Here is a 14476-nt window from a genome sequence, read left to right on the forward strand (position 1 = left end):
GTATCATTTTTTTTTTTTTTTGCATCTATTTGATTCTTTTCTCTTTTCTTCTTTATTAGTCTTGTTAGTGGTCTCTTTTGTTGATCTTCTAAGAAAACGAGCTCCTGGATTCATTGATATATTTTTTTTTGATGGTATTGTTTTTTTTTTTTATCTCTGAGTTCTGCTCTAATCTTAGTTATTTCTTGTCTTCTACTAACTTTTGAATTTGTTTGCTCTTGCTGTTCTAGTTCTTTTAATTATGATATTAGAGTGTTGATTTTAGATCTTTCCTGCTTTCTCTTGTGGGCATTTAATGCTGTAAATTTCTCTCCACACCCTGCTTTAAATGTGTCCCAGAGATTCTGACACACTGTGTCTTTGTTCTCATTGGTTTCAAAGAACATCTTTATTTCTGCCTTCATTTCGTTATTTATCCAGTAGTCATTCAGGAGCAGGTTGTTTAGTTTCCATGTAGTTGTACGGTTTTGAGTGAGTTTCTTAATCCTGAGTTCTAATTTGATTGCACTGTGGTCTGAGAGACAGTTTGTTGTGATTTCTGTTCTTTTACATTAGTTGAGGAGTGCTTTACTTCCAACTATGTGGTCAATTTTGGAATAAGTGCGATGTGGTGCTGAGAAGAATGTATATTCTCTTGATTTGGGGTGGAGAGGTCTGCAGATGTCTATTAGATCTGCTTGGTGCAGCACTGAGTTCAAGTCCTGGATATCCTTGTTAACCTTCTGTCTCATTGATCTGTCTAATATTGGCAGTGGGGTGTTAAAAAATCTCTCATTATTATTGTGTGGGAGTCTGTTTCTTTGTATGTCTCTAAGAACTTGCTTTATGAATCTGGGTGCTCCTGTATTGGGTGCATATATATTTAGGATAGATTAGCTATTCTTGTTGAATTGATCCCTTTATCATATGTAATGGCCTTCTTTGTCTCTTTCGATCTTTGTTGGTTTAAAGTCTGTTTTATCAGAGACTAGAGTTACAACCCATTTTTCTTTGCTTTCCATTTGCTTGGTAGATCTTCCTCCATCCTTTTTTTCTTTTTACTCACACATTTTGAGCCTATGTGTGTCTCTGTGTGTGAGATGGGTCTCCTGAAACAGCACACTGATGGGTCTTGACTCTTTATCTAATTTGCTAGTCTGTGTCTTTTAATTGGGGCATTTAGCCCATTTACGTTTAAGGTTAATATTCTTATGTGTGAATTTGATCCTGTCATTATGAAGTTATCTGGTTATTTTGCCCATTAGTTGATGCAGTTACTTCCTAGCATCGATGGTTTTTACAATTTGGCATGTTTTTGCAGTGGCTGGTACCGGTTGTTCCTTTCCATGTTTAGTGCTTCCTTCAGGAGCTCTTGTAAGGCAGGCCTGGTGGAGACAAAATCTCTCAGCATTTGCTTGTTTGTAAAGGATTTTTTTTCTCTCCTTAGCTTATGAAGCTTAGTTTGGCTGGATATGAAATTCTGAGTTGAAAATTCTTTTCTTTAAGAATGTTGAATATTGGCCCCCACTCTCTTCTGACTTGTAGAGTTTCTGCTGAGAGATATTGTTAGTCTGATGGGCTTCCCTTTGTGGGTAACCTGACCTTTCTCTCTGGCTGCCCCTTAACATTTTTTCCTTCATTTTAACCTTGGTGAATCTGACAATTACGTGTCTTGGGGTTGCTCTTCTTGGGGAGTATCTTTGTGGTGGTCTCTGTATTTCCTGAATCTGAATGTTGGCCTCCCTTGCTAGGTTGTGGAGGTTCTCCTGGATAATATACTGAAGAGAGTTTTCCAGTTTGGTTCCATTCTCCCCGTCACTTTAAGGTACACCAATCGAACATAGATGTAGTCTTTTCACATAGTCTCATATTTCTTGGAGGCTTTGTTCATTTCTTTTTACTCTTTTTCTCTAAACCTCTCTTCTCGCTTCATTTCATTAATTTCGTCTTCAATCACTGATACCCTTTCTTATACTTGATCGAATCAGCTACTGAAGCTTCTGCATGCATCACATAGTTCTTGTGCCATGGTTTTCAGCTCATCAGGTCATTTAAGGTCTTCTCTACACTGTTTATTCTAGTTAGCCATTTGTCTAATCTTTTTTCAAGGTTTTTAGCTTCCTTGCGATGGGTTTGAACATCTTCCTTTAGCTCAGAGAAGTTTGTTATTACTGACTTTCTGAAGCCTACTTCTGTCAACTCGTCAAAGTCATTCTCTGTCCAGCTTTGTTCTCTTGCTGGCGAGGAGCTGCGATCCTTTGGAGTAGAAGAGGTGCTCTGGTTTTTAGAATTTTCAGCTTTTCTCCTCGGGTTTCTCCCCATCTTTGTGGTTTTATCTACCTTTGGTCTTTGATGACGGTGACCTACAGATGGGGTTTTGGTGTGGATGTCCTTTTTGTTGTTGTTAATGTTATTCCTTTCTGTTTGTTAGTTTTCCTTCTAAGAGTCAGATCCCTCAGCTGCAGGTCTGTTGGAATTTGTTGGAGGTCCACTCCAGACCCTGTTTGCCTGGGTATCACCAGCAGAGGCTGCAGAACAGCAAATATTGTAGAACAGCAAATATTGCTGCCTGATCCTTCCTCTGGAAGCTTCCTCTCAGAGGGGCACCCAGCTGTATGAGGTGTCAGTTGGCCTCTACTGGGAAATGTCTCCCAATTAGGTTACATGGGGTCAGGGACCCACTTCAGGAGGCAGTCTGTCTGTTCTCAGATCTCAAACACAGTGCTGGGAGAACCACTTCTCTCTTCAGAGCTGTCAGACAGGGACGTTTAAGTCTGCAGAAGTTTCTGCTGCCTTTTATTCAGCTATGCCCTGCCTCTAGAGATGGGGTCTACAGAGGCAGGCAGGCAGGCCTCGTTGGACTGCGGTGGACTCCACCCAGTTTGAGCTTCCTGGCTGCTTTGTTTACCTACTCAAGACTCAGCAATGGCAGATGCCCCTCCCCCAGCCAGCCTGCTGCCTCACAGTTCAATCTTGGACTGCCACACTAGCAGTGAGCAAGGCTCTGTGGGTGTGGGACCTGCTGAGCCAGGCACGGGATATACTCTCCTGGTGTGCTGTTTGCTAAGACCATTGGAAAAACACAGTATTAAGACAGGAATGTCCCGATTTTCCCGGTACAGTCTGTCACAGCTTCCCTTGGCTAGTAAAGGGAAATCCCCTGACCCCTTGTGCTTCCTGGGTGAGGTGATTTCCCACTCGGCTTCAGCTTGCCCTTTGTGAGCTGCACCCACTGTTCAACCAGTGCCAGTGAGATGAACCAGGTCCCTAAGTTGGAAATGGAGAAATCACCCATCTTCTGTGTCGATCGCACTGGGAGTTGCAGATCAGAGCTGTTCCTATTTGGACATCTTGGAACCCAGACTCTCCCTTCATTTCTAATTATATTTTTACCTTACTCCAGCTAATGTGTTGTTGATTTCATTTATCTTTTCAAAAAATAAACTCTTCACATTATTGATAATTTGTATTTTTTTTAGTTTCAATTTCATTTATTTCTGCTCTGATCTTTGTTATTTTTTTCCTTCTGTTAATTTGGGGTTTGGTTTATTCTTTTTTAGTTATTTGAGACACATTGTTAGATTTTTTATTATTTGAAAACTTTCTATTTTTTTTTTTTTTTCTTATGAGACAGGACCTTTTCTGTAACCCAGGCTGGAGTGCAGCAGCATGATCATAGCTCACTGCAGCCTTGATCTCTCAGGCTGAAGAGATCCTCCCACCTCAGCCTTCCAAGTAGCTGGGACTAAAGGTGCACACCACCACTCCCAGCTAGCATTTTTAAAATTTTGAGTAGAGACAAGGTGTCCCTGTGTTGCTCAGGCTGGTCTTGAACTCCTGAGCTCAAGTGATCCTCCTGCCTTTGCCTCTCAAAGTGTTGGGATTATAAACATGAGCCATCATGTCTGTCTTCTTTGTACTTTTTCGATTTGGTTCTTATTGCTATAAACATCCTCTTAATACTGCTTTTGCTGCATCTCATAAGTTTTTGTATGTTGTATTTCTATTTTCATTTGCCTCAAGAAATTTTAAATTTTCTTCTTAAATTCTTCATTGACCCATGGGTTATTTAGAAGCATGTTGTTTAATTTCCATGTATCTGTACAATTTTGAAAGTTTCACTTGTTGATTTCTAGTTATATTCCATTGCGGTCAGGAAAGATAATTGATATGATTTTAATTCTTAAATTTGTTGAGACTTGTTCTCTGTCGTATAATGTGGTCTATCCTTGAAAATATTCTGTGTGCTGATGGAAAGAAGAATGTATATTTTGAACAATTGGGTGAAATGTTCTTTAAGTGTCTGATAGATCCATTTAGTCTAAACTGCAGTTTAAATGCAATGTTTATTTGTTGATTTCTGTATATATAATTTGTCCAATGATGAGAGAAGGAAGTTGAAGTTTCTAAGTATTATTGTATTGGGATCTATCTCTCCCTTTAACTCTAATAATAATTGCTTTTTGTATCTGGATATTCCAGGGTTGGGTCCATATATATTTATAATTTTATTTATTTATTTATTTTGCTGAACATTTATTATATAATGATCTTTTTTGTCTTTTTTTTCCCCAAAGTTTTTGATGTAAACTATATTATCTAATATAAATATAGCTACTCATGCTTGCTTTTGGTTTCTGTGTGCATAGAATACCTTTTTTCATCCCTTCACTTTCAACTCAGTCTTTACAGGTAAAGTGAGTTTCTTGTAGGTAGCATATAGTTGGGTTATGTTTGTAATTCAGTCAACCAGTCTGTTTTTCAAGTGGGAAATTTAATTTGTTTACATTCAAGGTTATTATGGATAAGTGAGGGCTTAGTCTTGTCATTTAGTTTTCTGGTTGTTTTGTATATCCATTGTTTCTGCCTTTCTTATTGTTTATCATTGTCGTTGGGTGGTTTTCTGTAGTGACAAACTTTGATTCTTTTCTCTTTATTCTTTGTGTATCTACTCTACCAGTGAGTTTCATACTTTTGCATGTTTTCATGATAATAATTATCATTTTTTGCTTCCAGATGTAGGACATTCTTGAACACTTCTTGTAAGGACAGTCTAATGTTGATGAATTCCTTCATTAGTTGCTTAAGAAAGACTTTATTTCTTCCTCATTTCTGAAAGATAGCTTTACTAGATATAATATTCTTGTTTAGAAATTTTCTTCTTTCAGCACTTTGAATATATCATCCCATTCTGTCCTGGCCTGTAAAATTTCTGTGGAGAAATCTGCTGTTAGTGTAATGGGGATTCCCTTATATGTGACTTGATGCTTTTCTCTTGATGTTTTTGGAATTTTCTCTTTGTCTTCTGACAATTTGGAACAAGCACAATATAGTCATACTTTCTAGAGTAACTTTTATAAAGAAAAGCTTTCATCTGTAGGTGGGTTTTACTGTACCAGTTGAGAACGGTATTGTGATTGTTTCTGGATAGGTGCAGTGGTCCAGTCTCCGTGCAGCTGCTTCAGTTGCATTCAATATCAGGAATAACTGTGAGTGCCTCAGGGGCCTAGGCTGTAGAGGTTTGTGGCAGTGGCAGTGATAGCATAAATTGTTAATGTCATAGGTGTCAAGGGTTTTTGGAGACCTCCTATTCTCATTTTCTCCACAGTGGGGAGACATAACTGAGGAAATCCATCTTGGTATCAGGTCTGAGACAGCCTACAGGCAGGTGTAGTGGCATCAGGTTCCAGGTGCAGGTTTTCAGAGTGGCTGTGGGGATAGGGTCCTAGGTTCAAGGTCTTACAAGTCTACTGTAGTAGCTGAGTCTTGGGGTGCATGTTTGTACCCTGTGACAGAGTTGAATGGAGGTTGTCCACAGAGCCAGGATCTGTGACTTAGGAACCCCGTAGCAGCTTGGGCCCAGAGGGCCAGGTTGTAGCTATGACTCTACCCCTGGAGGGCAAGGCATAGTGCTGGCCCAACTCTGGGGAAGAAAGGGTAGTCTAGAGATTTGTACCCACGGAGCAAGGTATGACTGAAATTTAGGCACCTGAGCCAATAGGTTGGTTCAGAGATGACCCTGGGATGGTTGGGCTTGGCAGTATCTCAGACCCTATGAAGCCAGATGCAGCATCAGCAGCAAGTACCCCAGAATGGCAGAGCTAAGTTGTCTTTTGGGTCCCCAGGGGACAAGGACCCAGCACAGCAATGATTCCACTTCACAGGGAAAGAGGTGTCTCAGCATCTCAGACTCTAGGTGGCCAGCTCCAGAGAAACAAGATATTAGAGTTGTTAGGCTGAGGCATACTGCACTGTAGGCCAAGCCACTGCTCTGTTTCCCTGTGATGTGAGGTACTATGTCATCTCAGCCCTAGGATGCACAGATGCTCAACATGGCCAGGGCAATTATTCCCGAGGGGTGATGTGCTGCTTCAGCGCAGGCCTGGAGGCCATGACTCTTCTGGGTGGTTTGAACACTATTTCCCTGGGATGTGGAGTACCACTTCAGCTTAGGTACTAGTGAATGTCCTCTCTGGGTGGCCAAGGTACTGTTTTGTGGGATGCAAGGCACTGCTTCACCCTTAGCACTGGGAAGGCATGACCATTCTGAATGGTCAAAATACTGTTTTACCAGGAGACAGGGTACTGCTTCAACTCTGGCCGTAGGGGTTGGGGGTAGGAGTAGGTGGAGCAGGTCCACCTCGAATGACCCCAGTGGGAAAGAATGTAAGAGCTGTGCACAGCTCAGCTCAGTGATGTTGGGCCACTGGCTGTGGTGCCTTGGTAGTGGCTTTGCCTCAGGGATAAAGTGGAGCCATAGCTACTCACCCCTCGGACGAGACACACTCCAGTCATAGTCCCAGTTCCAAAATGGTGTAGCACAGTCGCTACTTGAGCCATAGGGAATAGAGCACAGTGTCACCTTCTTCTCTGAGGGAGCACACAACTATGTGGACTCCAGTTGGCTCTCTCAGTGGAGCTTAGTGCCTGTGAGGGCTGCAGGGGGCCCCAATTGTGAGGTCTGTAGGTGTCCAAGGTGTTGACGGGAGTTGTTGGGGTCCTGAGACTTTACCTTCTTTCTGTAGGAAGTTGCTCCTGGTTCCAAGCTGATCGCAGTTGGGGATGGGGTGGTGGAAACCTGGTGTTTCCTTCTGTTTTCTATGTGACTGTCCTGAGTTTTTGTGCTCACCAGGATTTCTGTTGCTTGTCTGATGCACTTGGGTGCTCTCCCTCAGTTGTTTTCACTAAATGCAGTTTATTTGTTGTTCTGGCTGTCTTTATGAGGGGGATGAGTGCTAGGGTCTTCTAGTAAGCCATCTTGCTTTACATTCTTAATTTATTTTAATTCTCAAAACAACTCTTTTAAATTCCATTTTGTAACAGATGACCTTGAAATTGACTACAAGTAATTTCCTGTGGTCAAACAGCTGAGAAGTGATAGCAGTAGAATTCAAACCTAAGCCTGACCCTGAATCATCCACTCTTTACAGCATGCATTGATTCCTCTCAAGAAGTCTAACAGATGAAGGTGGAAAAGTAAACAGAAGAAAATATGTTTGACATTTAGACATTTTTGCTGAATTATAGTTCAAACTGAATTTCACCAGTTGTCATCCAATGATTACCATGAAGTATACTTTCATAAATATCATGTGTTGAACCTCTAACATAGTTTTAAAAGTATAAAATATTTTCCCCAAACACACTTTTACTTATTAAAGTTATACTTTTTTATTGTACCACCAAGCATTATTGATTACTTACTACTATGCTAATAGCATTGTACTTATTCTCATCTTATACAGACTATTATGAGATAAGTTGATTTTTTCTCTTGCACACGTTGAAAGAAGACAATAGGAAAGGACAATCTTTTTTGTCTTTTCAAGGATGGAAAGAAAAATCTAACCTTCATGCTACTAAGATTCCTCTTGCTAACTGAATGATTACTGACTAAGGAATTTGCTATCAGTTTTTAAACATTGAAAGAAATTGAGTATTTCTGGGCAATTTCAATATCTGTCCCTGAAAAGTCTGAACTTTATTCCTTCCCAGAAGGTCCACCCCTACATTTATTAGGCCTTTATCAAAAGTACAAACAGAGATACACACCATAAATTTAAATATTTGTTATCAATCAAACTGTTAAATAATAAATACTCTTATGTCTTCCCTTGACAAATACAGCTTTATAATAACTTAGATGACCAGGTTAGAACTTCTGAACTCCTTGGTCATCTTCCCCAGGATACAGTGGCCTGACCTCTTTCATTTCCCATCTTTAGCTCCATCCTGCACTGCAGGGATCTTGTAGGCAACTCATCCTTACTTTAAACAAAACAAAACAAAAAAACAGCTGGCTTTGGCACATCTTGATCTTAGGATTGAAAACACTAGTGGCAATCTTCCCTTAGGAGGATGGACCTAAGAAGAATCCCACCCATGTCCTGGAAGAGAGCTTAAAGCCAGCCATTCAAGCAAGGTAGTCTGGAATCCTGGGAATTCAAATTGTGGTCTAGAAACGGGGCCACCAGCTCTGGAGCAGCATGCTCTATTTCTGCATAGATTCCTTGACTTTGTGGGTATGTGGCTGGAGTGGCTCCCTCTAAAATATAAGATCCAGGGTATCAGCCACATTTGCCCTTGTCTGAGAATGGTACTGCCTTTTGGTTTTGCATGGCTATGGTGGAGGCAGAGTAGCTCTGGATAATCACATTGCTGGCAGATGAAGGCCAGCGCAAGGTATAGCTAGCATTCTTTCTTACCAATTATTAATGATCAACTAAAAAAAAAAATCTATCTTGGTGTGAAATTTCTGAAAAGATTCCCAGCAGGTCCTTGGAACCTCATCACCCTTCCCTTTTGCACTGACTTCTCTTAGCTTGGGGCTCACTCATGGAACTGTAAAGTTAAGATCATTTCTGAATTTATTTCTTCATTTTGTTCTTCATTAGCTTCAGTTATCTTGATAATTCAAGCGAGCATAATTCTTTGGACTCCAAATAATTGTTGTTTAATCTCCTCTTTCCTTTTGGAATATAGAGGTGGTTTACAGAATATATGTATAGATTCAGGACTTCCTCTAGTCTTAGAACTTAAATGAAGATATTTTTTCTCTGTTCTCTTAAATTTCAAGTTATATTTGTCACCACGAGAAAAGAAGTGTAGATAGAATTCAAGAAAGACACATTATGAATTCTTTCCTTTATAATGTTTGTCAGGTCTCTGAGCCCAAGTGAAGTCATCATATCCCCAGTAACCTGCACATATACATCCAGATGGCCTAAAGCAACTGAAGATCCACAAAAGAAGTGAAAATAGCCTTAACTGAGGACATTCCAACATTGTGATTTATTTCTGCCCCAACCTAACTGATCAATGTACTTTGTCATCTCCCCCATCCTTAAGAAGGTTCTTTGTAATTCTCCCCACCTTTGAGAATGTACTTTGTGAGATCCATCCCCTGCCTGCAAAACATTGCTTGAAACTCCACCGCCTATCCCAACACGTATAAGAACTAATGATAATCCACCACCCTTTGCTGACTCCTTTTTCGGACTCGGCCTGCCTGCACCCAGGTGAAATAAACAGCCATGTTGCTCACACAAAGCCTGTTTAGGGGTCTCTTCACATGGACACGTGAGACAATGTTTCTTGAATTTTCCTGTGAAATCTAAAATTAAATTTTATTTCCCCAATATAATAAGTTTATTTTGTTCATAGAGAATAAATTAAGTTCCTGTTCACTCTTTAAGTTTCAAATTTTCAGCAAAAGTTTGTGTATAGTATTACATTTTGTCAGAAAGGTAACTTGAAGATAACTAAAAACTAAGCTTGAAAATATTTGCTTATGCTGCATAGGCTTCTCAAAAGTTATTTTAAAGACTGAGGAATTAGGCACCTGTCATTTTTGCCAGCTGGTGTAGATGTTAAAAATTACTGTCACTATTCCGCCTGCTACTTTATTTTGCACCTGCTGTTACTTGAGTTACAGGCATTTCACACATGGTAATTTAATAAGGTTAGTTCCCATGACAGTGTACTAGATATTATCCCATTGAGGGTTAAAGTGGTTTTATAAGGTCTTGAGGGAGAATCACTAAATATAAAACTTGAGATTAAAAATGTAATACCTTGCAGACATCACATTTTTCTAATTAAAAATTTTCAAAGGAGTATAGAATAAATGACATTTAGCCACATATCCCAAAACAAAAATGAGCCTTTTATGATTGAATTATTTGTACCAGTCAACTTCTCTACATAGTGTCATTTGTAATTAAAACAAACACTTTTAATTGCCTGGTATAACACCTGCAGATAAATATATATTGAGAGCTGTGAACAGTGGTTCAATATAGTAGTCAAGAGCCACATGTTACTATTTAAATTCAAATTTAAATTAATTAAAAGAAAGCAATTAAAAATTCAATTCCTCCGTCACATGGGCCACGTTTCAAATTTTAATTGCTGCATGTGGCTAGTGGTTACCATATAAGACAGAGCAGATATAGATCTTCATTTTCACAGAAAGTTCTACTGGATGATGCTGTGTGATATTTCCAGTTCCTGGTCTTAGGGAAACTTGGCCTTAAAGATCATGAGACTATAGTGCACTTTCCTTAAGAGTGATTGCGGTGTCGCAACATCATCATATTGACTACAAAAGCAGAGGCTGAAATCAAAGTTCTGCCACTGAAATCTGAGTGACCTTTGCTAGACAGAAGGAACACGTTGATCTGAAGCTCCCAATATCAGAGAGAAAGTTGTTTCAGCTTCCAAAGATCTATAGGCAGGCAGGTACTTTTCAAATATTTTATAATCCTGTATATTACAATAATCTTTTGAGGGTGGTATGGAGAACTATTGACCACACCTCTCTTCTAAATAGCCAATTTTTTACCCTCAGATTGTGTCCTAAAGAAAAAATGATAGGTGATAGCATTCTTAAATAAAGTTTATACTGTGAACTTTTCTGCTAATTTGTCTTACCACTTTTGACATCTATTAAAAGATTGAACTGATATTTTGGGACATGGGCATGCAAAGGGGAGGGAATTATAGTCAGAGAGAGAATATTAATAAACAGGATCTTGAGTTCTTAAGCAACAGTCCCATCCCAGAGGGTTTTTTAAAAAGTTACAGCTGAAAGGTCACTCTAAGTCTTATCCTTGAAGACATTAAGTGAGAAGGATTAAGGTCTTGCTAGACTTTTCTAATAGGCCAGATTGTCACTAGAAGTGAAATAGATCAAGCCATGAACAAAATGATTTACACAAATCCGAAGAAAACTGTTTTCGCTTTAAATTACCTGCATAGTTTTTAGAAAAATGTCTCTTATCCAGTTTGAATTTCCTCAGATTTCTATTTCACTTTTTCAATAACATATGATTATCTTTATTATTCAATTGTATGCTAGGAAGACTGCAGCATGATTTTCCTTCTTTTAAAAGTTTTATAAATTTCCAATTATTTTGTTACATGTAGAGAATATTGACGTTTTATAAAATTATTTTCATTAAGAAAATAAAGAATGCAATGGTGACTTTAACATTCCCGACTGACCAAAATTGTCTTATTGATTTAGTTTTAAGAATTTTGTTGATCTATCATGGTAGATAATAAAGAATGGTGCTTGGATATGAGATTGTCAATATTCCTCTTCTCATCTAGAGTAGCAGTACACTTGCGTGGTATGAATACAATTCAGAGAAAAACTGAAGATGTAATAAAACATTCAGACGGAGTTGCCACCTCTTGAACATGTCCAGATTGCTTTGTTTTCTGAATGATGGTAAACAGATCTGGAGAGTTTGTCATGGGTGTGATTAAAATAAGTTTCCAGCCGGTCTTCCTAAACAATGCTTGTTCTATAAAGAAAACTGGAAAACGAATTAGATATTAATTGCATCTTTTCAGGAATAAAACTCAGGAGGAAATAATGTGAAATATAAGAGAAAAAAAGGCACAAAGCGAACTAGCACTTAAAAGATGAGCCATTTCCTAGTTGTAAGAACCTGGTTGCAAGTGCTTGAATTTGGACTGTTATAACATGGTTTTCTAGAGCAGAAACTGTTAAAAACTACTTTAGTTATCCAAAAAACGTTTGCCTGTGCTTTTATTAGTGTTCTGTTCCAATTAAATTAATCAACTAGTCTCTGGTAGTCCACTGCATAATTGTATTACAGCCACAAAGATAGAATTTATGAATGGAAACAAAACCTCCTAAGTTTTGCTTATACACTCATACAAAAATGCTTTATTTCTAAATAACCCATCTCAAGGTGTTACTAACACCATTTTCTAATTAATATAAATATCTCTTAATTAAGAACCAATATTAATCTACAGTATATAAACTGAAGTTGTCAGGTTTTAAAAAACACAATATCAAGAAAGCCTTAAATATTACAGGGAACAGGTATATACCTTGAGAGCTCCATTCAGATAGACATGATGTGCTTGACAAAAGCTGTAGGGGCAAAATAGACAAAATAGACAACTTAGAGTTAGGAAACAGTCAAATTTAATAAAAGAAAGGTTTAATGAGTTAGCTCAACAGTAGTTTCTTTTCTTTTGTATTTAAGGTATATCGCTCATAATTCTTAGTAGTGGATTTATGACCTTTGCCCAGATTTTGCAAATTAATTTTTTGAATAAGTGGTACATTCACATGCATTTTTATTTTTAACATGGGGTCTTGTGTTGTCAAGGCTTGACTCAAACTCCTGGGCTCAAGCAATCCTGCTTTACCTCCCAAGCAGCTGGGACTACAGGCACATGTCACTGTGCCCAGCTAGGGTTAAAATATTTTTTTTAACATATGAAACGATATATAGCAACAAAGTGTTTCCCATCACTGTCTGCCAGGCAACTGGTTCCCCTTTTTATAGCTAAATTGACAGAGCTGTTTATGTACATACAAGAACACGTAAATATGTTTCTAAAAATCTTTTAACACAAAATGGCATACTCTATATACTGTTTTGTATTCCTTTTTTCAATTAATAATTTATCTTATAGATATTATAACTGTACACAAGAGTGTCCCTGTTTTTAGGGCTGCAGAGAATTTCACGTTGATACATTGATGGACATTCGATTGTTTTCACATTGATACGTTGATGAAATTATACATTGATGGACATTAAATTGTTTAAAAAATTGGCCATTATGAACAGCACAGTAATGAATAACCATCTATATATGGTCATCTCACTTGAGTGAAAGAATATCTAGAGACTAAGTCTCTCCAGAAGTAGATTTGCTGCTATTAGTAGTAACACATCATCACCTAGGGGTTTTAACAATATGCATTCCCATCAGTAATACATGAAATTGCCTGTTTCCATACCCTCTACTCAGCCCAAAGTGTGCCCAAACATTTAATCTTTGGCAATCAGCTTATTGAAAAATGATGTCGTAGTGTAGTTAATTATTATTATTATTATTATTTGAGACGGAGTCTTGCTCTGTTGCCCAGGCTGGAGTGCAGTAATGCGATCTCTGCTCACTGCAACCTCTGCCTCCCGGGTTCAAGTGATTCTCATGCCAGAGCCTCCTGAGTAGCTGGGACGACAGGCGTGCGCCATCACACCCAGCTAATTTTTGTATTTTTAGTAGTGACAGGGTTCCACCATGCTGGCCAGGCTGGTCTGGAACTCCTGACTTCAAGTGATCTGCCTGCCTGGGCCTCCCAAAGTGCTGGGATTATAGGCGTGAGCCACCGTGACCAGCCGTCAGTGTAGTTTTAATTAGCATTTTTAAAAATTATTAATGTAGTTTGTCATTTTTTTCATTTTGTTTCCTATGAATTGTCTGTTCATGTACTTGCTAATTTTCTATTGGATGTATTTTATTTGTAGTAGTTCTTTTTTTATTAGGAAAATTAGCTCTTTCTGATATTAATTGCAATTTTTTTTTTTTCTGGTTTGCTATCCGTCTTTTGACTGCTTTAGTGGCTTTTGCCATATAGACTTTTAAAAGTATGTGTTTAAATTTGTCAACATTTTCAATGCCTTCTGGTTTTGTGTCACTGTTAGAAAGAAAAAACTTAATCATTCCAAAGTTATAAAATGAATTCTTCCGTGATTTTGTGCTCTTTGTTTTAGCTTTTACGTTTCACATGTAAATTATTTGAAATTTGTCCTGGCATAAAATTCAGATTTGACTTTGTTTTCTAGATGACTGTCCACTTGTTCAAACAATATTTATTGAATGATTCTCTATGGAGTGTATTTATGGTAATAGCCAAATGTGAAGAACTATCACATTAAGAATTAAATTAAGGGCCGGGCGCGGTGGCTCAAGCCTGTAATCCCAGCGCTTTGGGAGGCCGAGACGGGCGGATCACGAGGTCAGAAGATCGAGACCATCCTGGCTAACATGGTGAAACCCCGTCTCTACTAAAAAATACAAAAAACTAGCCGGGTGAGGTGGCGGGCGCCTGTAGTCCCAGCTACTCGGGAGGCTGAGGCAGGAGAATGGCGTAAACCCGGGAGGCGGAGCTTGCAGTGAGCTGAGATCCGGCCACTGCACTCCAGCCTGGGCGACAGAG

General features: G+C 38.7%; 1 protein-coding gene across 2 annotated transcripts in view; it reads right to left on the reverse strand.

The window, feature by feature from the left end:
- Positions 1-11668: 11668 nt before the first annotated feature.
- The window catches only part of LOC108540360 (myosin light chain 1/3, skeletal muscle isoform), a 25233-nt gene continuing 22425 nt past the window's right edge, over positions 11669-14476 (reverse strand). For both annotated transcript variants that reach the window (XM_017889417.1, XM_017889418.1), the window contains exons 6-7: positions 12349-12391; positions 11669-11801 (exon numbers count right to left, since the gene is read on the reverse strand). In XM_017889417.1, the coding sequence (XP_017744906.1) occupies positions 12363-12391 (29 nt within the window). In that variant the 3' untranslated portion in view covers positions 11669-11801; positions 12349-12362. The remainder of the gene's footprint in view (positions 11802-12348; positions 12392-14476) is intronic.

Source organism: Rhinopithecus bieti, unplaced genomic scaffold (assembly GCF_001698545.2).
Source record: "Rhinopithecus bieti isolate Rb0 unplaced genomic scaffold, ASM169854v2 scaffold_17939, whole genome shotgun sequence".
Taxonomy (NCBI): domain Eukaryota; kingdom Metazoa; phylum Chordata; class Mammalia; order Primates; family Cercopithecidae; genus Rhinopithecus; species Rhinopithecus bieti.